Source organism: Lepidothrix coronata, unplaced genomic scaffold, assembly GCF_001604755.1.
Source record: "Lepidothrix coronata isolate B3197 unplaced genomic scaffold, Lepidothrix_coronata-1.0 Scaffold40, whole genome shotgun sequence".
In the NCBI taxonomy this organism is placed as follows: Eukaryota; Metazoa; Chordata; class Aves; order Passeriformes; family Pipridae; genus Lepidothrix; species Lepidothrix coronata.
In genome coordinates this window covers 3,043,928-3,068,730 of record NW_016690220.1, presented here as the reverse complement: position 1 = coordinate 3,068,730, position 24,803 = coordinate 3,043,928, and the positions used below count along the sequence as shown (strand labels likewise).

At 36.3% G+C, this 24,803-nt stretch overlaps 1 protein-coding gene across 2 annotated transcripts in view; it reads left to right on the top strand.

Moving 5' to 3' along the window:
- Positions 1–24,803, top strand: part of GABBR2 (gamma-aminobutyric acid type B receptor subunit 2) — a 475,771-nt gene that overhangs the window by 254,498 nt on the left and 196,470 nt on the right. For both annotated transcript variants that reach the window (XM_017813300.1, XM_017813301.1), the window contains exon 8: positions 20,978–21,038. In XM_017813300.1, the coding sequence (XP_017668789.1) occupies positions 20,978–21,038 (61 nt within the window). The remainder of the gene's footprint in view (positions 1–20,977; positions 21,039–24,803) is intronic.

The window sequence follows — 24,803 nt, the reverse complement described above, 5'->3', positions numbered from 1 at the left end:
AGCTGTTAAAATGTTCAGGCAAGTAAAGATGCAACTAAGCACTTAGAATATTGATTTTATTATGAAACTTATTATTTATATGTATTTAAACATAAGCGTACCATATTGTATTTCTGATTGTAATACATCTATAAAGTATTGCCACAGGAAAGTGATGATGATGAATTTTATGTATATCCTGATAATCATGTTATCTGTCTTATACATTCAGGGTTTTTTAGATAAGGAGTGAATTTAGATGTGATAAATTTGTAAATTGGTCAAAGGCTGTCACAATGATGAGTGATAAAAAAGAGTGGTATTAGAAATAACTCCATAAAAATTATAAAATAAACATGGAAGATCCTAACTGTTACTCATCTACAAATGTCAAACTACATATCTCTCCACTGTAAATCAAGGGAATATGTACTGTGAAACCAAATGTTTAAAAAACGTAGAATATTTTTCTCTACTTAATACAGATACTTAGAAACATCAGGGGCAGAATAGCTGCATTTGATATTTTATTTCTGAAAAGTATTTTCTCTGAGCATTTTAAACTGCTTATACTTGTCTTTCTGTTAGGCTCTGTTTAAGTGAAGTGCTTAAGAGCACCCTGAATATTATGCGTGAGTATTCCAAATGGACTAGTGAAGGGCCATATTCAATCAAACCTTAAAAGAGTAGGCTCCTTGTTTTGCAAGGTAGGTTCTATTCAAGTAAGAAAAACATACCCCTTATAGAGTTAACATTCAGTCTCCTCTCTCTGTGGAACTGTTTTACAGTATCCCAAATGCTAGCAGTGAGAGAGAATAAACTTGGTTATATAAAATGCAAATATTATACAATTTTTAATGTGCATCTCAGTGAAATTAAAGGCATGTCAGGCTTAGGTTTTTAAATAAAGTCATGCTACAGCCTGGGGGCTTGCCATGGCTGAAAAACTAGTCTGTGACATGCTTTTCACTTCTCCAAGTGACATGCGAGGCAGTCCTACATCAGAGATATCGTGTGTTAGGCTTTCTCAGACTGCATGTATTTTATGATCTTAAGTTATAATAGAATCACAGAATATCCTGAGTTCAAATGGAGATAATAAAGTTGAAGTTATTGTAATTTTACATTGGCTTTATTCTTTGAGGTCTACAAATGCTTTTTAAAATACATACGCCATGGATTCCTCTCATTTAGTATTAAAACACAACTGTACATAATGCAATCCCAATACAACATAACAACCTTATTTTCTCTTGTGTCTGTCATACCAACTACATCTCAGGCTGCTTTCCACAATGCTCAGTAACTCCTGGCAGTACGTAGGCAAGAGTAGCCAGGAAAGACGGTGCTCCAAATGCTCTGTGCGTCACTAGTATAAACTCATTCAGCAGTGGATCTCATACAGGAAGGACATCAAGAGAAAAAATTCTGAAACACAGCAATTCCCTCATGCTTTAATGAGATTTTTAAGAAGAGAAAAGAGGGATGGCTATCTTTCTCTGTCAATTGTTTTCTCCATTTTTTAAAATTAACTACCTCATGGCAAAATGTTTAATCTCTATCACAAGATTTTGTTGTTTCAATTCTTTTAGTTATAACAACGAGAATTTACCTTTAATAACCACAACCTTTTAGCTAAATGCAGCTTTAAGTTCATGTCCATTTACCTTTTCTTAACTGGCAACCAAAATAAAGCCCAGTTTACATTCAGAAATCAGACAACACTGTCTGTTTGACTTAAACACTGACTGTAGTTATCAAATGTGCGTAGTTTGCTCTTCAGATGCTGTAGTGCACAGCCTTGAAGTGTCCCCCCCCACGATATGCACCTTATCACCATCTCTCCCATCTCTCTTCCACTCTGAGATGGCACTATCTTTTGCTCCTATTTTTTGTGTTTGCAAAAGAATTCTGCTGGTCATGACCAAAGCTTGAAGTCTTTATTAAAGATATATTTCTCTCTCCTCGCCTTTGTGCTATAGATCTAATCTGCTTCTCCTGCTATAGTTCTTCTTTACCTTTGCAGCTCCTAAATTAAAAAGCTTTTTCCTTTGCTGATTGCCTGCTTCAAATATTTTAGACAATATCTCTTTTCACTTCTTATTCAACCATTCCGTATAGATGGAAAGGTCTTAATCCTCCCCAGGAAATTAATCCCTATGTACTTAATTTAATTTAAACTCCTCTACCAGTGTGTATGTTGGGAAGTTATGTGGCAGTGAGTAGGCCATCACTTTAAATCTGTGATCTGAGAGGAGAAATAGTATTGGACATTCATGATGTTGGCAAAAGCTGCTTTTGTGTTTTGGCTTTCTGAATTCGTCTTCATTAATTCATATCTTTCTGCAGTGGAAGTGTTTGTAAGGGATAGGAGTTTTCTCGATATAAGTTATTCTTAAGCTTACTCCAGACAGATGGGGCAGTTTTCTTATCTTTCTCACTCTTTTTCCTCTTTGCCTGTAGTTTGAAGATTATTTGTTTAGATATACCTTATTTTGTTGTAAACACTGGCTATTTTTCTGCCCTGATTTCCAGATTCCTAAAACCTGTGTGTTTTTTTATCTTAATCTTGTAATCAAATACATGAAGGTAGTAGTGATGTAGGTGGGTACAGCTGGAACCCTCTCCAGGCTTCCTTGGTGAAGTCTCTTTGCAGACAGAATAACAAAGATGCATTTATGACAGAGTGTGTCCAGTGTGTTTCTCTATGATACTTATAAAACTTTCAAGTGATTCTCATATTTGCTGTATACCTCTTCTAAATGCGCAGTAATTGGCATGCATTCATACTGACTGATGGCAGGTTTTTAACATTAAAAATACCAAATATTTCTTTCAAAGTTGGATGTGTCAAAATTCTTTCCAAAACTGTAATGCTATTGTTGGCATTTTTAAGTTCTACCTATGTAAGCAGAAAGAAATTGTAAGAGTTTGGAGGTTTTTCTGAAGTCTAGGTGAAGTGGAAACCACTTTTAGAAACCCTCCGAACCCCTAAACAGGTCTTACAATAAATTAACAGGAGAAACATGGAAGCTTGTTCCTGCTAGTTATTCAGAAAAGCTATACATTGAATGCTGCTCATAGGAAGTTGTTGACAAATACTGTTTTTACAATCTATTTGAAAAACCTGACCTGACCTGATTTCACTGTAGAGCAAAGTTTAAGTTTAAAGATTATGTAACTTGCAAACCAACAGTTTTTTAAGGGCTGTATGTCTTCATACTACTAAAAAAGGTGAAAATAAGAAAAAGTATAACTTAATTAGAAACCAGATGGTACTGTTTGCTTCAGCAGAAGGGGTCATAGTTCTCTTCAGATTAGCCATCCAGGATATGCAAGAAGGAAAGATGATTCATCTTAAAAAACGGTGTCTCGTGTTCTTATTTCAGGGTGGCTATTCTGCTCCCCCCCTCATTTTGTCTTACTGTTTCCTTTTCAGCTCTGAGATACTATCAAACCCACTCTGCTGGACAGTAAACTGAGCACGGGTGGGAACTTGGAGTCTGAGAACTGCTCTCTTGTCATTTAAGGGAGCTGTTTCTTGGTGCAGAGGTAGAATAACCCAGCAGCAATGGGCTTGGGCTGGCATGTGAGAACCATGATACAGCAGCCTGCAGAGGCAGCACTTGAGTCAAGCCTGCTCTGCAGTAGGCACCATTTGGAACTTTATCTGAAGATATATTCTATGATAGCCTCTGAAAATTATTGCATGGTGAGAGGGCTTTGTTTGAAGGTCAGACACAAGAGTCAGTGTGCAGTTGTGGAGTGCGTTTGAAGTGTAGCCAGCATAATAGAATTTAAATGCATTTTCTTAGAGTGCATATCCTTATAACAACTATCTCCATGATCTTTCTTTTTAATGAATGGTGTTTCATGCAGTGTGTCTGAATGAAAAACTTCTCATGTTTGCTGCTTACTGAAAAAAATGCAGATTTGGCAAAACGTGAGAGCTTTTTCTGGATTTGATGCTTGCTGAAGTTTTTGCCGTGTTTGTGGGCTAAACAGGAAAAGGAGACCTAACACAAGACTTTTGAATGTACCTTGCTCTGAGGAAATCTGCTGCTTATTTTAAATGTTGAGGGACAATATTTTTGTTTACATTGCGTAAAAGACATAGGTAACAGGAAAGAAACAAAAGGCCTAAAGAGTTGTGAAGTGCTTACTATGACAGCACCCTTAGTTCATTACAGGGTGGACTAAAGTTGTGGAATGATAACATGTTTCCCTGATTAGCACCATTCTCAGATATACTAACTTTGTTTGACTGTATACAGTGACCAAACAATCTTGATTGAAGTTAATGCATGTAAAAAAAAAAAAAAAAGGACAATTTTATTATAACTAATACCTTTTGGGAAGAAGAGAATCAGAAGCAGGAGGTTTATAGCATTTGATGTGCAGAAAATTTTAAAATAAACCTCCAATAGAAGGTTGTGCATTTGAAGACTACTTTCTTTTCCTACCATAGATTCCTTAGACAAATTTGGAGCTAAAGATGGTTCATCTCAAGCTATAATTGGAGTTATTCTTTTAGGAAACCATTTCTGATAAAATGAAAATTTTAGAGGAAAACTCTGTAATACTAAAATAGCATACTAACTCCTGTATATTTGATGTGCTGGGCTACTAGACTATTACAACATGGAAATTACAATTATTTTATTAAATAGAAACAATCAGAATGGAGAATGCTTTGCCTGTCATTTCCCTATTCTTCACCTGTATGTACTATTAAGTATATCTGTGATGTGTGAAAAATTGATTTTTTTAGTACACTCTATTTATACATTTTAAAAGAGGGAATGTTTTATATCCACCTGACCATCATTTTTACTCATGAGGACACAAAGAGTTATCATAGTGCTTTACTGCATGTGTAAATTATATAAATTCAGCACTATTGAATAAAGACAGCAGCTGGCTTCTGCTTTAATTTCAGTGGGAATATTTAGCCCCATGTAAAATGCATGTTGTTTCAACATGTTACGATGGCATCTGGAAGTCCACATACAAAAAAAAAGTCTCATCCTTCTCACTGAGAGAAGTTAGCAAGAAAGTTTCTCTTAGGTATCATCTAGAATATTTAGTCCATTACTTTCCATGGGAAAATTCCTTTACTAAAATCTTGGTGAAGTGAGAAGTGGCCCAAATTCTAGGAATAAATCTTAAAGATGTTCAAAGGCTCAGAAAATCTCCAAATTATGGTCCTTATTAATAAAGTAGTGCATGTTTTGGGAAAAAATAGTCATCATTTGGACACATTTTGACAAAAAAAAAAGATGAATGCTGTCTTGAGACAGAAATTTATATTAGACGTCACTGATGTCAGTAGAAGACTTCAAATATTTTCTATGATACTGTTGATCAAATACTGGTTAGGATGTCTGGAGACATGAATTTTCTCTCCAGACATCACCTTTAAATAGGATATTGATAGTCTTCTGGGGCTTAGATATAAAAAGGTTTGCAACTAAGAGCAGCTTTATCACTGGATTCGCTACTCCCTGTGTGCACTGTATGGGAAGCAAATAAAATTCAGTCTTTAAAATATGAGTATGAACACTGTATCTCTCTTCAAGAGTATGAACATGCCTTGTCAGGAAAGAGTCTGAACATTGTGTCTTTGTCTGTAGGACAGGCTGTGTCCACCCTGGGAGATAAGTCAGAGAGTGCTGGAAATTGTTCCTGGCTTCCAGCCCAAAAATTACTGTCAGGGTTTAGTAAGTAAAATTCCTTTTCTGAATACATTGAGTCAAAAAAATCCCTTTGTCATTAGCAAATGCCTCACCTCTACTGTTCCTGTATAGTCCCCCTGCCACATTGTAGAGGGAAGATTTCTGATGAGGAAAAAAAGACCATGAGAGATAAAGCCCTCTTTGCCTCTAGGGGTTACCAATGTACATTATCTGGTGGATGGTAATAGAAGAGAGAGAAATAGGATTGGAAAACAGTGCTGCATAAATTCCTTTACCTAATGTGGACAGTAACAAAGCCCAACAGTACCACCTGGTACCCAGATCTGCATTGAAACTTCCTAATCATTTCCTACAAGTACCTCTCCAGAGGATAATGATTTTTTTGATACCATGAGACACAGCAATATGGCCCTTCCAGGGAAGTTGACTTGGCTCAATGGCTTCAGAAAAATGTTTTGGAATAAGAGGTATCTTCCTTATATGAACATTCTAAGTTTTTGAAAACAACATAAGTTATATGTTAATAAGATTTCCATTATTGCAATGATTGTTTTCTTGTCCATTAATTACATATGCTTTGATCAGTCAGCATTAGTGCTATGCATAAAATAGTTTTACAAATATTTAATAAATGGGTTCACATTATTAGTGTTTTTAAAGATGGTTATTGCTACACATTAGGAGATTCCTTTTTCAGCATAGAATATAAATAAGATCTAATTTGAGAAGTAATTGTTTGTTAGCTGTTTTGCAATTATTAATTCCTTTTATGAGTGATAGAAAGAGAGTAGAATCTCCTTTTAAGTGCTGTATCCTCATTCTAGCTGGAATTCAACATTGTCATATCACTGCAATATAGTGAAAAACATCATAAATATTCATTGAATGCCAGTGGCAGAGAAGGAAACACTTTCTTATTCTAATACCACTTTCATTTGAGACAGATGAAATAAAAGAATTCTCATTAGTTATTTTGGGACATTTAATACTCTATAGGCATGCCATACACTTGGCCAATTAACATAGATGATTGACGATGAGTGTTAAAAAATAGAAGTAACTGATTTTTAAGGGCAGCTGTGAATACGAGGTTTGCTGCTATCGTACAGAGCAGTGCAGTTTGTCAGAGTATTAAAAAGAAATTTAGTCCCATTCCATTCAGTGTGAGTGTGTTGACCAAGATAAGGAAAAGGTTACGATACTGGAGATAGCCAGAAAAAATAATGGAATCTGTCATTTGTCTTCCTTCAGGCTGTTTAGATATTATTGCTGTCTCTCCAAGAAGCCAAGAGCCTGATGCTGAAATGCTTTAATTACAGAGGTGTCAGCGTGAGCTTCAACTCATGGTGCTTATTTAGAACTTGTAGTGTTGGATCTCTTGTAGGAAAATGAATAGTACTGCATCTTTAAACAACAGTTTCTCTGTTTTCCAGTGAGATCTCTTCCAACTGTAATGCTTCCTATACCTTGAAGGTCTGATCTCTTAAACAGGGGTGAAAAAATCAGCCAAGCTGATAAGATGAGGCTTTTCAGTGTGAGGCAACTGTCTCTTTCCCCGGGAATAGAAAAATGAGCAAAGCAATGGCTGGGTGTCTGTGCTTGTCTTTGAAAATCTTAGCTTTAAATCAGTTCAGCACCCTCTGCAGAACAGTTTCAGTTTCAGGACTTCCTTCAGCACGAGTTGAGGTGCTGCCGCCAGCAGTGGTCCCGGTGGATTTGCCCTGGCACTGGCTTGCTCAGTTGCTAGAGCACACTGCTGAGGCTCTAACAGCAGTTCAGCGCAGCTCAGCGGGATTCAGGTCTGTGGGGCTGGGGTACCGCTGTTGAGAAGGAAATGAAACCTCACCTTGTATTCAAATAAGTGCAGTCCTTTCTGAATATAAATTGGGGAACTTGGTGTACACTTGTGCACATTATTCTCTACAGAGTGCACTTATGAGTTAAAGATTATCTGCTCTTTTGAGTGATATTTTGACACCATCAGCCTTTTGATAGACACACTCAAATATTTTTTTCAAAATTTAAGTATTAGTATTTTCAATATTTAAAAATATGTAGAAAATTATTTTTACAGTTTCAAAAGATAACATTTAACATTTTCGTTTCAAATAAAGTATTTTTAAAATCTGAGAACTTATTTTAGCCCTCTTTCATTAGGAAAAATTTGTGCATTTTTCCTGTTTTCAAGCATTTTTTGTATGTCTTTTAAAATTTATTCTTTTTCCTTTTCATTGCAATTAAGTAAAAGGGATATACCAATTTCAAATTCTCTAAAGTATTAAATAACTGAATTGTGTAGTTTGCCAAATAATCAGAGGAGAGCATTAACCTGTCTACTTTAGACATACCAGAGGCATTTTAAGAGAGTTTAGGTGTCCAGGGTTCAAAGAGGAGCAGCCCAGAATGCTTGCTTCCTCTCCAGTCTCACTTGCAGGATGCTGAAAACCAATCCCTGCCTACGTTCTGGAACATGAAGTTCCTATACACTTTGTGCATGAGAGAGACATTTCAGACCAGGCAGGTAAAAGTCTACCTCCTATATAATACCAATTTTTGTGATGGAAAGATAACTGAGCTGGTTTGTTTTTCGTCTCCCTGTTGCAGCTCCGAGAATACCTAGTATGCTGAGTGGAGAACTACTTGTTCTCTGCATAAATATCAGCTAAAAAAACAGGGGGAAAGCTCCTCAAAATAATACTGTGTGCCTAAAAGTATATGCCCAAAAGTAAGAGGAACCTAAAGGCTAGAGGAAAGCTTAAAATGATGAGAAGGTTCAGGTTCAGAAGCAGTCTTCTGATGGAAATAATGGAAGCAAAAAAAACTCCTCATGCTGAGTTTTATTACCCCAAGGGCTTAGATATGAATACAGCCCCACGCAAATGCATTGATCGTAGTAATTCCCTTCCATTTCCAAATTTACTCACTGATTCTGCCTGAACTCCTCTTGAAGCTAGAACTGGGAGAAGTACCTTAAAGATACATGCAAATCTTTTTGTTTGTTTTTCAGGAAGGGATTGGTTTGGGGGATTTTGTTTTGTTTTGTTTTTTTTTGTTGTTGGTTGGTTGGTTTTGGTGGTTGTGGGGTTTTTTTTTGTTTGTTTGGGTTTTTTTGGTTTTGCGGGGGGAGGGGGAGGTTGTTTGTTTCATTTTGGTCTGGGGGTTTTTTGTTTGTTTGTTTTTCTGCTTTGGGGGTTTTTTTGGTTGTTTGGTTTTTTTTTTAATTTGGTTGCCTGGTTGGTTTTTTTGTCCAGAAGCAGCTTTGTAGTGTCTGAGCTGAGAAAGGAGATTCACTAGACCAAGCTTGGTGGTCTGGGAATCTGACTGTACTTTCAGGCTGAAACCAATCCTTTTTTATTCCTATGTAGATCTACCAGTTCCCTTGCCTGGGTGCATCTGAATTAGCCTGCATGATATATGTAGATACCGTCTTGGATGTGGGAATGTTGGCGGGCATGGGTAAAAAGAGACAGAGATGTCTATCCCTTAGCTATTTTGTATCACTGACTGGGCTTTGAACACTACTTTGAATTAGAAGAAAACCAAAAAGAGGACTCAGTTTACTAATAAATTGCATTTATTCTCATTTTGGCAAATTAGCTAGTGTGAGTTAAGGGGTAACAATGAGATATTATCTGTTGTCTTATTTTCGTCTCCATCATCTTATACATAGGGAATCTTAAAGAGTTCTCAAATAGTATATTTCTTTTAAAAATACACTGTTTTCTCTGTTAAGTGACTCAATATGTCTCAAATTTTTGTATGACATTGATTTTTAATTATTTTTGGGTAGAGTATTTGTTTGAAATAACAAAGTATTTCACAAGGTTTTTTTAAGCATTCATCACAGTGGGAAGATATTTAAGTATCAGTAAGCCTTAATTTTAGTATTCTGAAAGTGTAGGAAAAGTGATCCCAAAGTAACACCATTACTCTAAGCATTGCTTTATGAAGAGAGCTACACCTTTGAGAGCTCTGACATAAGCCAGCTGGAAAGATGTTGTGTAGGATCTAATGGTATATGATGCTCATCACTCCCAGCTCAGAAACCAAACTGAACCTCTTCAGCATCTTTGGATCTGACTGTTTTACGAAGAATATGGAGACTGCCATCTTTTCTCAGCAAAACTGCTACAAGGATATAAACAGAGAATCCTTAAAGTGTCAAAACTATGCCAATTATATCTCACTGATTTTCTGCAGGTTGTTGGCACAGGTTAGAATAGCCTGAAGGATTAAAATAGACAATGAAAAGGGCTGAATTTGATTTTATTAAGAATGTGTTGGTTAGACTTCCTTCCTGCCACTGCCAAGCCTGTTCAGATCTGTGTTCAGCAATGCTAATGCTCTTCTCTGCAGATTTCAGTCAGAATTTGATGCTGATGAAAGCATCACCTGGAGGGATGCAGCACTGAAGAAGTGGAAGAGGATGAAACTTCTACTTCATTATCATCAAACATAGCTATCTTCAGGAGTACTTTCTGATAGCAATATAGACAAAAATCTGAAGTTTTAAGGAAAAGTAGTTCTGAGAGTTCTAGCATTGGAAATAGCTTAGTCTAGGCTTTTTAGCTTTACAGAAATAGCCATCTTAAATGTCATAGCAATTCTGACAGTTGTCAAATAGAGCTGAAACTACAACTGGGCTAAAATAAAAGGCTGTTAGAAGCTTGCTGTAAATTTAAATGAACAAACATTATGGTTGTTTCATTCTGAAATGAAAAAGGGACCCATTTCAGTGACTGTCACTGGGAAACATGTATTAGAAAGTCAGTGTCCTGGAAGTTCCAGTGTGCTTTGAACTGCCTTAGTTGATTTACCAAAGAAAAGTTTAAAATCCTCTAATCACTAGAAACATTTTATGAATATTGAATAAAATATTTTGAGTTTCTGTGTAAGAGCTTGTACTGAGCAAAAAGAGGGAAAATCGGTTTTAGTGTTCTAGACACGGATGGCTGTTCACTAAAAAACCCTCATCTTTTAGCTGATTCAAATAGTCTTTCCTGGTCAGCATCAGCTCACACTTCTGCCTGGGGAATTTTCAGGTGTAGAGCAGCCATTTAACACTGGGAATGAGTCTGCTGTCATAGCCTTTTCTCTAGCCAGTACCAAGAATTGTCCAAGACTGACAGGTATTCATACTTTAAAGGAGATTTGTAAAGCTGTCTGGTCTTTGTGCCTTTTTTAATTCCCCTTTCCTGTTAAGGCAGTTTTGAATTAAAGTTCCTCACTTAGAAAGATAATAGTCTGAAGATACTGTGCTCAGCACTTGCACATGGGTAATGGCAGTGTGTTCTACTTTGCGTGTGAAGACCTGGCTAATAACAGAGGCTGCCTGCTCTGTTCTTAATAACAGAGGCTGCCTGCTCATTAGAAAAAACATAGTAAACAAAGTAATCTCCTGTGTCCAGCCAACGTGACAGAGCCTGGGCAGGAAGTGCACAGAGAAGAGGTTGTAGTTCTTGCAGTCGTTTGGGTCGTCATCAGAAGAAATGAAATACAGACTGCACAGTTCTGCTCTCTGCTGAGTTTAATGTATTTTAAAGAAAACAGAAGAAATTACTTCAGAACATCATCTGAAATTGCACTGGGGAAGAGATGGAAACGCTGCTTAATGCAGTGTCCTTAAAAGGCTTTGTGCCATCTCTTCTGATTCATTCTTACAAAAGCAGTGGGGAAAAAAACTATGATGGTGAAATATAATGTGCTGTTATGCTGTTTCTACAGACACACAGAGCTAGAAACTGAAATCTTCAGGGACTCAAGCTCATGAGAACAATTCTGAACATCACCTCAGCAGTTCATATTTACTTTTTAATACACTCTTGAAAGGGCTTGAGCTCCTAGTCCCAGTGCTTCAGACAATTTCCTTTTTTCTTGACACCTTGAAAGACAGGTTGTTTACATCAGTGATTTTATGCACTCCTGGAAGAAATTGAATCAAGGGTAAAGGAATTGTTTTGCTCATGCTTCAAGGGCCAACCACAGATTAGGAAATTGGCTAAATACTACTAGTCTGTTCTCAGTTATATATATCACCAGACTTGAAAGCATTTGTTGCAAACCATTCCACTGATTGTCATTTTGTTTCTGAAGCATTGAGAAAAAAAAAAACCTTGCCAGAAAGTTTGTCAAATATATATGTTTCATTTTAATTTCTTTCCTGCCATGCTTTTAAACTCAGGATCACTAATGATGTCTAATACAGAGCTTACCTGTTCACTGAAAGAGGTGGCTCACAAAAAAAATCTCTATCACTGGATTAAAAAAGACTTCTTTACAAAAAAAACTCCATCACTGCATGAAAATGATATGTCAAAAAATATTGGTAAAAAAGAGCATCTAATTGCTTTATCTTGTGCTGACCCTAAGCTCAGATGAATGTATAAAAGCACATTAATGAGTGACAAAGCATAAAGGTTTTGTCTTCAGTTGCAATGGCCAGCAAGTCTGATACCATTCAGTACATGATTTCCTGAATAGTATCCTTTCCCTCACACCTTTACCTGCTTATGAAATGTTAGTACCTTGTCAGGAACATTATTCCCTTCTGTGTGTAAACGGAGAGCTCAGATGTTTGTAAACGATGCTTTTGCTTGCTGTGCTGAAAGAAATGCTATGATTATGCTGTCCTATTTCAGCATAGCTGTGTAAAATTGTGTAGATGCATCTAAATGCTAATCTAATGGAGCAGCTTAGTCTGAGTTTATGTCATTGTGCTGGCAACAGCACACTTTTATGCAATGACAACTGAAGATAGAGGATGATGCTGAAATGGAGGGAAGAAATTTCAACTAAAGAAATTCTGTTCCCTATCCGATTCCTTCATTTCCCTAAAAAAAAAAAAAAAAAAAGGAAGAAAAAGCTGAATTCTTACCAGTTTCTTATTTTGGAGACTAATGAAAGGCAACATTAATTCCTTTATTCCCTTAAAAAAAAAAAAAAAAGAGAGGAAGTTCTGCCCAAAAGGTGATAAAAGTAAAATCATAGTTAGAAATAGAGGCACCCTTCTACACAGCAAGAGCATCTGTGTTTGAGCCTTTGTCAGAAAATAAATAAAATTTTGAAAGGGGCTTAGAGAGTGGAGATAGCAAAAAAAAAATCCCCTCTCCATTGAAGAAGAGACTGAATAGACTGGACCTCTTTATTTAGAAGGGAGTGAAGCAGCAACATGGTGCAGCCATGATGGTAAGGCCTACAGGACTTTGTATTTTCACATAATCATAGACTCAGAATGTATATGAATGATAGGCACATAAAGATGTTGTTATACTTGATCACCTTTCCCAGAATTTGAAGGTGTTGGTCTTCACATTGTAAATCATTCCTATAATGATACTCATGACATTAGGAGATGCACAGTGTAGATTATTTTTTTTTAGGAAATTATTGTAACTGAAGATTTATTAAGGCAACCAGGGATTTCCAGTGATTTTTATATTTTTTTTTTTAATTTCTAGAAACTCTATTACTTATTCTGTAGGCATTTAAGGTAGATGAGTGCCAAAGCAGAGCACAATGGGCCAATGCCACAGACTACTTGAATCAGCTGCTAACAAAGATCTTGGCAAATATGAGACATCTAGCCCAACTTTTTATTAAAATTTCTGGATATTTTTGCCCAGAACTGTTTTTGCCATAGGGGAAAAATAAAAAAGGAACTTATATCTCTATCCTCTCTTCTTTGTCTCCAAATGGCCTCTGATGTTAACCTATACATCTGCTTATCTCATACTTCACTCATGTTAGAAGAGTATCTGTAACCTATTTAAAAATCATGAATTTTTTCTGATCTCCGGGATAATGCTGATTTTCCATTTACCTTTATGACTAGAGTTTGCTAAGTTTACTTATATAGAGAAGATACATAAGAATATGTGAAGTGTTTCATGAGGCCAGTAGACTGGCTCACCTCCCAGTCCTCTGTTTCTAAATGAAACCAACAAGGAAATCTCACTCAGTATAAATTTCAGAAGGTCATTACCTGTTGTGCAAAGGAACAATGTGAAAAACATCACTGATTTTTCTGTTTTAGACTAACGTCCTAATAGATGAGTGCCTCCTAGTTCCAATATTATGAGATTTGATGAATGCCAATTCTGCGTTCTTCTTTTCCATCACTGTCATGATTACCAGAAATATTTTTTCTGTGCAATTCTCTTCCAACAATTTATCTTCCTTCACAGAAAGTCCACACTTTTTTCCTCCCAAACCCACATTTTTGTGTTTGGGAAACTTACTTGTTTTGAGGTATGTTTTTTAAGCACACACAGCATGTTTGCTGTGGTGTAGACAGATACTTAATGCTTGTAAGTAATCATTTTATGCCTGCTAAGTAAGCACATTATGCTGCTATTTTATGTCTGCTCTGTCATAGCTATAACACAAGTTTCTGTTTAGATGAGAGTGATGTTATTGCTTCATTTAGAAAATGTTAGCCGAGACCAGATTTTTAACTGTGCTTCACCCTCCTCCTTGAGCTGCCCTGCTGCTGCTGCTCTCCAGAGTTCAGTTACTCAAAGCTTTTAGAAAATGCCATAAGAAAGAAAACAGGCAGGGAAAAGGCATTCCTTTGGATCATAAACTATTTCAGATTTTAATCTTCAATCTTGAAAATTTTCAATGAAACACCTTTTTTGAAAGTAGTCTCAAGCCTTGAAAAGCAGCAGTCACTGGACCTGCTTTGACCAAATGTTCTGAAATCATTTTATCCACAGTGGACTAAGGATATAAAATCATGGTCTCAGCAGCATTGTTGATTTTATGGAGCATTTTAATTTTCATCACCCTCTGCCTTCTGCTCTCCTCTCATTGATCCAAAGGTGACAGTTACCTCTTTATCCCACAAGGGGTTACAACTTTACTGCTGTCGCCCTAATATCCTTCTTCTCTTGCACTCTGCTTACAGCTCCTGTGCTTAGTTCTTTGCCTGTGTCTAAATATGGCTAGTGATGTAACTACTTTGAAACCAGAAGAGTTGTGCACAAGCTGCCCCCAGCTGGAAGTTTGCTGTTTTGTTTCAGAAATGAGGTTATACTTGTAGCTAAAAGCCCATTGGGTAGACTAAATGATATTCCCTTTCTCTACAAAACACTGCTCTCTTGGACATGATGTTTGGAGGGTGGAAGGGGCTATGAATTGCAGAGTATAGCTCTTCACCATCCAGAAGCTGCAGAGCCAAGACCCATAGAATGCCAGCTTGCTGTTTTGTGCATGTCAGGGAAGGCATGTTGGCAGCTAAGTAGTCCTGTGTGAGTGAACCAAGGCTGTGGTAGTGACCCATGTGAGTAGCAGGCTGTGTGAATTACATGATAAAACAGCAAGTCTTCTGAAATCGTCTGGGACTAACAAAGGGTATCTTGCTCCCTTCCTCCTCACTCTTTCTGCATCATCCAGGGTTCCTTTGTGCTGGCTCCAGTTTTGACAATTCAGAAACAACGTCGCCCACTTGCCAAAACAATAAGAAATAAAATTAAAAACCCCAAACAAACAAAAACCCAAACCAAACCAACCAAGCAACCAAACTATTTTGATGGTTTAATAGGCCACTGCAGCTCACACAAGAGGCCTGATGAATGCTGAGCTACCACCAGGTAAGTGTATAACTGTGCAACTAGGAGCAATGTGGGAGGGCAATACTTGCCCTCTGGATGTTAGCTCTTAGGTTTCCTGTCCTATGATGCTTCACCCTCCTTGGCTTCTACTTTTGTTGGACATAGTGCCATAAGGAAACTAAAGGTTCAGAAGTACACCTTGATTTCAGCAGATGTCATATAGCTTAAAGACACAGCTCTAAGTTTATACATTATATAAATATATAAATAGTATATAAAATTATATATATATATATATAAAATTGTATAGTAATATCATTAAGTTGTCACAGTTATCCCACTGCTTTTCAGGTATTTCTGCATGCATTTATTTAGATGGTTTACATGATATCAAATATCTAACTCAAGTACCCCAAAAGTGACTGAGTTAATTTATTTTGGGGGCAAGTTTAGTTGTGTAGGCTCAGACATTACAGGGAAAGCCACTGGGTTTAAACACTGTTATGTGGGGAGATGATTTGCCTACAGGACAGAGTAGCCCAGAGCTAATAATTGTTTGGTGCCATGTGGGGAAGAGTGTTGGAGAAGGAAGTGAAGATGGTCTAAAATAGACCGTTTTTGATGGAATAGTACTGAAAATTGTGAAGTAAATGCTATATATTTATTTCTCTGTTTATTATATTTAAGATACTCTGCAGAAGAAAATACACAGAAAAGCAAATGGTGGTCAAAGTGCAGACCTGGCCCTGACTGAGAGAGCAGTTAAGAAATTTCTGAACTCTGGTTTGCTTGCAAAAGATGAAGGAAACTAAAGACATCAATAAAAAAATGTGTTGGCTGTGGATTTCAGCATATGAAGAATGAAAGAATTCTAACTTTGGCATGAGCCTATGTCCAGAGCTGAATAATAATACTGTCAGAGATAATACAAAGAAAGTTCTAGTAAATGCCAGTATTCTATAGCTCAAAAAGAGCTTAATGACATGTTCACAATATAGCAAAGATATCTACATTTTATCCACCATGAAAAAAATATAGAAGTATAATAAACAGCTGCTTCCAAGTATAGGCAAATAACTGCTATAAGACAGGGGAAGTCCCATGTGTCTGAAATAAAGCTGATGTCAGCTAGTAATTCGTAATTGTAAATAGACAATGTGAATTTGTTATTCTGACCACAAACAAAGGACTAATTACTTAAGGAATATCAATTCAAGATAAAAAGTTAATATTGTACATCCAGGGAGGGTTGAGACTGTCCTTCTATTAAGGAGATAAAAGAGTTATTCTGTATAACTAAGTACATAAATTGATGTTAGGCTTGTAAAATAGAGCACAAAGAAGATGATGTTACTCAGAAGAACCAGGGAGATGATGTCCTTGCATGTGGCAATTGGGAGACTGACACTACTGAAATGCTTGGTTCTGGTTTTCGTAATTTGTAAAGGACATTCAAGAACTGTACCTTTTGGGGAGGAAAAAAAAGGAAAAAAAACAATTACAGGAAAAACAGCTGGACTCAGAGATGTATAAAAAATACCTAAACAACAAACTAACCAAACCAAAAAGCTACAACATAAGCTTCTATATTTCTCTTGTCCAAGCTACCTAACTTGCAATGTGAGGCTAGAATTGTTTATGCTTATGGGGTGACTGTAGATTTAGCCAAACTGAATGAAGTACACCTGCATAAGGCTGCATGATAAGTTACACAGCTGCAGTGAATCCCAAATACAGGGATATATTTGGGCCAAAAAAACTAGGACACTGTGTGCAGCGGTGGCTGTACACACCAGGGTGCCACACTGTGCCAGAATGAGCTCATGTAGCTCCTCTTCTACCCTCTGTTCACATTGCTGTCTATTGAACTCCAAGCCACATACTTTCTATATCCTTCCCATCAACTTTTCGAGGGTCATTGCTGGTGTAAACATGCCTGTCCACAGCTAAAAGTTGGGCAGATCTGTTATAGAACTGGTGTTTACTCTGGCATTGACTTTTACAACTAGTAAAAAAGGAAAAAAATTGTAGATGGTAGATTGAAGAAAATAAAATAGGGACTAAGATACCAGTGTGGTTTCTGTTGGTCTCCATTGGGATGATCTGTGTGTAACGGAAGAGGAAAATTTTGCTGATTAACTATTTAATATATAGTAAAATGTGTGGTTTGGTCTAAGTGCAAGTTATTCACTTTTGCAGTTCATTTAAATGCCAGTTCAGGACAGAGTTCTTATTTTACATCTCTCGAAATAAAATATTTACTTGTTTGGGAAATATTTTTTTTAATCTGATGATCATATTCTAAAGAAGTTAGTATTAACATTACTTCCATTATTTTTCCATACGGTACTTCTCATCTATAGAACCACTGATCTTTTTGCTTGTAAGTATCTAAATATGCCTATATAATGTCACTAAAACACAATGGAATGTAAAAGAGGGTTTTGTCTGTTGTTATATTCATGTGGAATTTCATAAGATCTAGGTTTTGTGATGGCTGCAGTCTATACTGGCACATGTGCTGGAGGACAAAATAGTACTAAGACTAGCTTTTGTAATGTCAGAGCTTAATGTGTGTATTAGTAATATCTATTATTCAAACATCTGCTACTTTAAATAAAGGAAAAACGCTTTTAGTAATTTATGAATCTTAAGTCTGAAGAAGTTAATTCTCTAGCTAAATCTTATGAAAGGTTACCTCAGTGGCAATGAAATGGCTTGATGAGAACATCATCAAATGTTCCCATGCCATAAATAAGCACAATAATTTCTAGAAAACAGATTTCTGAAACACTGGTTGACTTATTTAGTCTAGTGTTGCTGTAGTTTATTAAATTAAATTCTACAACATTTTATTATGTATTTATATCACTTACCTGAAATTCTTTTATTTTTCATTAAATAGCAGGGGAAGCATAGAGCAAGGGATGACTATCATTAATTTTCCTTCTATTCCTGTTTGAAGAAATGAAGGTATTGCTATTTATACAGTTTCTCAGTGTTCATGAGGAGCACTCCTTTCTGCCACATTGGCAGAATCAAATACTGCAGCAGCAACACCATATCTGTCTGCTGGGACTACCTAAAACCCCAATAAACATCTAAGAATGTTTCCTTTCCTAAAGGAAACCCTCAAGATTTCCTCAGCTCTCCTTTAGAACCTTAGGGGTTGAAGGTACTTGAGGCACAGTAGCTAATTGTCACATGTTGTTATGAAGCAGCCTGTTCCTGAGGAGAAAAGAACCAAATGGTAACTGCAGCTGTGGTTCCACTTTTGGTGCCTGGGTAATAAGTACGAACTGTCAATCTCAGAGATTTCAGTAGAGAATCCTGCTTTGAAAATTATTGCTGTTATGGATTTTTATTGATTTGACCTTCGAAAACAGATTTAGTAATTCGATTACACACAGAAAAGGTAGCCTATTTTAATTTATCCACTTTCTTTTCCTGTTAGTATCTGTATGTGTTACATACAAACTCTGTAGTTCGTAAACAATAGTCATGACAATGTCATCTCATAAAATACTATTTAGAAATTGTTATTCCTTATAATAACCCATTTGACTTTTCAGGATTTTCCAGTAATCTTTAATGAAAGTAAACTGCTGATTGAATAATTTTGCAGATAATTAGGACATTTTTTCATAATTTGTTCCATGACTCTTTCATCATCATCATCCATATCTTTATTTATCTGCTGCTTAGATCAGTATAAGCCATAAAATCCTGTTTATATTTTTAATCCCAAATTTTGCATTTATTCAGACTTGATTTACATTCTGTTGATAGTTTCAGAACATGCCAACAAGAATGTATGTATTTATCTCTAGTCAGTAGATGCATATGGTGTATGTCTGTACTACTTAATGATGAAAATGTGGGTGATTTACAGGAAGCAATAATATTTCAAGCAGTTGCACTTGGAATCTAGAAAATTTCTTGAGTCTGTATACAACACTATACTATCAACAATGGAAGAAAATTGTAGAGGCCTCTCACCATAGATGATGACAGTGATGCTTGCTGTATGTTTGTCTATAAAGAGCTCTCTAGTAGACTCTTACCTACAGTCCTGTTAGCTTGTAATAAATGAATAAGAGGAGACAGAGTTAAAGTAGAAGGCAGTAAATTTAAAATCAAATAAAAAATAATCTTTCCACATATTGAAAAATTTAACTACAGCATTCTCCAACACAGGTCACAGAACCAAAGTTAAGACTGGATTGATCATAAATATACGTCTGCAATAGGTGATACTTGCATAGCATCTTTACAAGTCTTTTCTTTAACATTTTCTACTACTTTTTACTTAAACCAATTAGCCAAATGTTTTATGATTACGTTCAAACCAGTGAAGGGATATTAAAAAGTATTTCTCCTAACTAAAGGAGATCTGGATGAAGGCTGATAAGATGCATGCATAAATCTGCCTGCTAATGTTTTATATTCTCTTCTGGAGCTGCCTTAGCAGCCACTAGATGAGACTTATCTCAACTGGATTTCAGCAGGTGCAGTTACTGTGTCCTTTGGCTGCTGTCACCAGAATCCCTCCCATTACCAGTGTTCATTTCTCTCAGTCCCTTTTAGACACGGATCAGGGCTTTTGACTTTTAAGGCTTAGCACAAGGTAGCTTACACTTATTTAAGAGTGTTGCCTTCTATTTATCAAAGGGAAATGGTGTTCTGTGGCTTGCAGGAAATGGGAGGTTTGTGTGCTGTACTACCAAACTGTTGTTGCTCCAATCAGTTCCTGCAGGGAGCTGATTTCAGTAATTCAGAGGCCTTCAGTGCATCTCTTTAGTGACCAGAACAGATTATTCAAGAAAGGGCAGGCTTGCACAGAGAAATGTACTGTAGCTTTACATGTTTGCCATTTGTTTTTTTTTACTCTCATGTCTGCCAAAACAAAGATTAATGGCGATGATGTTAATAAACCAAACCAGGGATGCAGTAGAACAGCAATCCATCATGACAACACTCGGACCTCCACTACAGGTTCAAAATATTAAAAATACTTCTTAGCATAATTGAATGAAACCCTCTTCTTTCATACTTAATTATGAAACAGCTGAAGTAAGGAGGAAATTTAACAAGATCTTTTCTTAATTTATCCAGAAAGATGTGAAGAAAGATGGGAGTAATTTCCTAGGGATATGTGAGGAGGCTTAAGCATTGCATGACCATTATAATGAGAATAACAATTTGTAGCACCACAAACAGTAGTACTGACTTAAAGACATTACATTTAAAATGAATACTAGGACACACGTGTTGGCATAGTACAAAACCAAGCCACAAGAGCCACTGGTATCCCTAATCTAGTAGGATAAGTATATAAGATATGATAATTATCTTTGGAGAACTGTATGATGAATAAAATGGAGAATGATTTTCTTGGGTGATCTTGGATAGATTCACATATCCTTGATAAAACCAGTCAAACCGTGAAAATTGTTTGTTTGCATATCTCTCATCATCTGAGATTCAATAAGTTACTGGCTTTATTGTACTTCCATTTCCATCCATGAAAAATGGGTGGTAACACCAGTCAACTTTCTAAGGCCATTTGAAGAAAGCTTTAAGGAGGTGTTAATTGAGTTATTTTGTCCTTGGATGAATCTACTATCTACTATGTTCAGAGTTTAAACATTGTTTTGGTAATTTTAATAGTTAATAGAAAATTACAGTGTTAATGAAACTATATTATGAGAGATTTATAAAACTTTTAAGGTATTTGTTTATTTTATTTAGGGTCAAGTTGTTTTCAGAAATGGAGAGAGGATGGGAACCATCAAATTTACACAATTCCAAGGTAGGTTGCAAACAATTTTCATTATAATTATGTATACGGTTTCAAACTTGTGTATCAGTTGCATTTGTTTCAGGATGTTTTAAATATGTACAATGAACTGCTTAGAAGATGCAGCAAGGTACTTAATAAGTTTTTGTTAGCTTTTTAAAATACTATGTTCTGAATCTTGAGTTCTGTGAGGTATTTCCAAGAATTTTTCTTTACAACAGTCCACATATTTATAGAAATTACTGATCTTTAACAACCAGCAGCTGTTTGAAAAACCCTCCTGGTCAGCTAATCATCCACTCCTTAATACAGTTGTTTCTGAAAACGAAATCTGAAGGGGAATTTAGAGAAGATTTTTGCTGTTAAGCTCTTTCAAGTTAGTGTTGGTGCTCTCTTAAGACTCACTTTTGACATTCTGCAACTGCTTGCTAAAAGTTGCTTGAGGAGTCAGTCCCTCAGCGTGCAGAGGACACAAACTGCTGACCCCATCCCTTGGAGGCAACACGCTCGAAAGCACAACTCACCAAACCTGCTGCATCCTCTCAGCCTGAGCTGCGCCTCCAGGGAATGGTCTCAGCAGCAGAGACCACAAATGCAGCCGCGGGGATTTGTCAAGGGCCATTTGCAGCCAGGATGAGGTGCTTGCTGGGAGAGTTTTTTTGCAGAAATGGTGATTCATGTTGTAGTCGTTTCTGCAGTTTATAGTATGCAATTTTGTTCTTAGGCTGAGGCTGAGATAAAACTGGAGATGATTGCATTTGGATGATCTCGTGAGAGTAGTAGTAAGATGGCAAATTCTTTTCAAACAATGTGTGAGAGAGAAGCTTGCACTCCGTTTGTTTTCAGGAGATCGCTTTAAACATAATCCTGCTGACCAAGTTACAAAGGCTCATTCTTTAAACAGAAATCATCTGCTGTATGAGCATTATTATTAATGAACAGCGGTGCACTTGGGGGGATCTGTTACTCCTTCTAAATTACTGAAGCAATGGTCAGGATTGCTCTTGCCTTCACAACTATAACTGATGCTATTAACTCTTGTTCCCGGAAGCATTTCGACCCACTAAAACATTGCAGACATCATCTCACGGTAGTATAATTTAGCAATTCTTGCTCAACACTAGTAATAAATATTGATTGCTTCCTCTTCTTCCCTTCCACCCCCCTTTTTTCATAATAGCAGTGTTTACAGCCACATGCAAAAATCATGAGAAAAGTTTTAAAAGATGTGTTTATTCCTCAGAAGTCTGAAGGAGCTCTTATGCATTATGACTAAGGCAGCTACCTTTCAGAACATCTGAGAGAGGAGGGAATTTGGCGCATTTCCTTTGCGCATTAAGGATATGATTTGGAACCATGGGGAGCTCCAACATGTATCTTCTGAACTAATCTGGAGGAGCAATACAAGTCCAGGATAACTGATTTTATACTAATTTATATTTCCAACCATTCAAATTGAGTTTCTTTATGTCTTCAGTTTCATATCAGATACTATTTAATGCCGGTGGTTTTACCATAAATTAAAGTACTGTTGGATTAATAAGAACATAAGAGATATATGCCCATTTTATAATTCCTTGAAATTAAAAAATTACTATTTCAGAACTGATTAAGGCACATACTTGGGATTTTGATCATCAAACAAAGGTTTCCAATTAGCCTATGGGAAGAAAATAACTCAGTCATCCAATGGAGAAACGCCAGAGAAGGGCTTAATTTTTTTATTGTGTGTACAATAGTCTGTCAACACATCTTAAGGCTGGTCTCAAGTTTTGTTTAGTTTCTCAATCATTTTGGAAATGAGAAGAATGTACAAAAATGTATGAGAAATTGAAATAAGGAACAGTATAACAACACAGATAAAAGTTATCTTTCTAAAAACTACAAATTATATTCTAACTATTAACAGGGATTTTTTTCTGTTCTTCTTTTGTTGGTATTGTTTTTATCCAAAGCTTTTATATTCAATACTTATGGTATAATTGTAGAAATTATTAATTTGTTCAAAAGAATCCTTTATTGGTTAGGAAGCTTCCTGAAACAGTCTCATTAACTTTTAATAATTCTTGGACTGTTGGGAAAGTTCCTAGTAATGTAAAGAAGTTAATTAAGTCCAGTACTTGAAATGGAAAATGGGCTTTTCCTTTATAGTTGTAGCTATTAGGTACTATCAAGCATGAGACAGATATACAACTCATTGGTTAAATTTTTTTTGGAATGTAATAGTAATCATGATGATTTCAAGGAAAAAAGACCACATCAAAGATGTCTTGGAAATGCTTTTATAGGATTAATTGTAATTATTAATATAGAATATATTAAATGTATTAGTATCTTATTATCAAAACATAATAACTGGGAATCACCAGTTTTAGTTCTCTATGCCTCAAGAATCATTTTTTAATTTACATAACTTTACAGATTTTTTAACAATTTGAATGAAAGTTATCACAGTTGTCACAAATAATTCAGTGCAGAAAAATAAAGCAGATAAATAGGGAATCATATATAAGAATATGGCCCAAACCTCTGTTCCTCATTTTCTCGGGTAGAAAATCAGCTGGGCAGACTCAGGAGCTAAATCTTCTCTTCTTTGCTGGAAATTTTTATTATAATGAGACTATCTGCAAAAGTTTTAGTTATGGAAGAAGCAGACAGTCATGTCTACCAGAGGCAAGGGAAAAACAGCCTGTAAGGTTTCAGGGGATAACTGCAGCATGCCTGACTCACTGTGATGAAATTTTGAATATCTGGTTTAATTTTTAATCTAGATATAATTTTTCCCAAACTCATGCTAGTCATGCCTCTTTTTCTGCTTCTGTGCAGTCTGTTACTTTTACAAGTGGTCAAACAGATGGTGCCAGAGATAGCTGTGACCAAACTACTTAGTGCTTTATAGATCATGGATACTACCCAGGAACAATTTAATATGTAACAAAGAATTCAAAGCCTTTTCTTCCTCTACCTGGTAAATAAAGAGCAGACTGCCAGCCTAGCTCAAGTATCCAAGTGACATTTGAAGCTGGCATCCTTCCAAATGAATGGCAATTTTTCCAGAGGTGCAATTTAAGGATAGTCAAACATGTAGTTGAAGTAGATTGTAAAAATCTTTTCTCTAGTAAGAGCTGAAAGCGAATCCTGACAACTTTTGTGTGCATATCAAGGAGCAAGGAGGACAGTAAAAAAGCTGAGATTATAGATTACTGGGATACAGGAGGCCTCAAGAACAGTTCTATACCTGTCCTTCAAAATGTTTCACTTTGGCAGGTCTTTTCTGATTAATCAGACTGAAGCCTAAAAGGCTTTCAGTCAGATGCCTATTCCTGTCAGGTTGTGGAGAAAACCTAAGAGACATCTGTGCTTAAATAGGTTCAAAAGGAAACTTATAGGTGAATTGTAAGCAAATACCATTGAAATGTGTATAAGTCCTGCTTCATGTAGATAGGCACAAAAGTCTGCGGTACTTCATATTGAGAAAACTTTAAGAAAGTGGGTGATCACCTGCTGTGTCTTTCTGGGAAGAATTAAGAGTTTCAACTCGTTTAGCCAGGTAATATGGCATGACGTCTGTTAGTGTTGAAAGGTGATCTGGGTGCTAAGAGGAAGAGTGTAACTTGTCAAGTGTAACCCCTTTGGTCTTAGAAAAAGCTCTACTGAATTTCTGCAGTAAGAGCCCTGGGTATACTTAAACTCTTCTCTGAGTTTAATCAAAAGACATAGACAAATGTCTACTCTACAGTCAAGAGAAAGGTACACAAGAATCCAGGATTGCTGTCC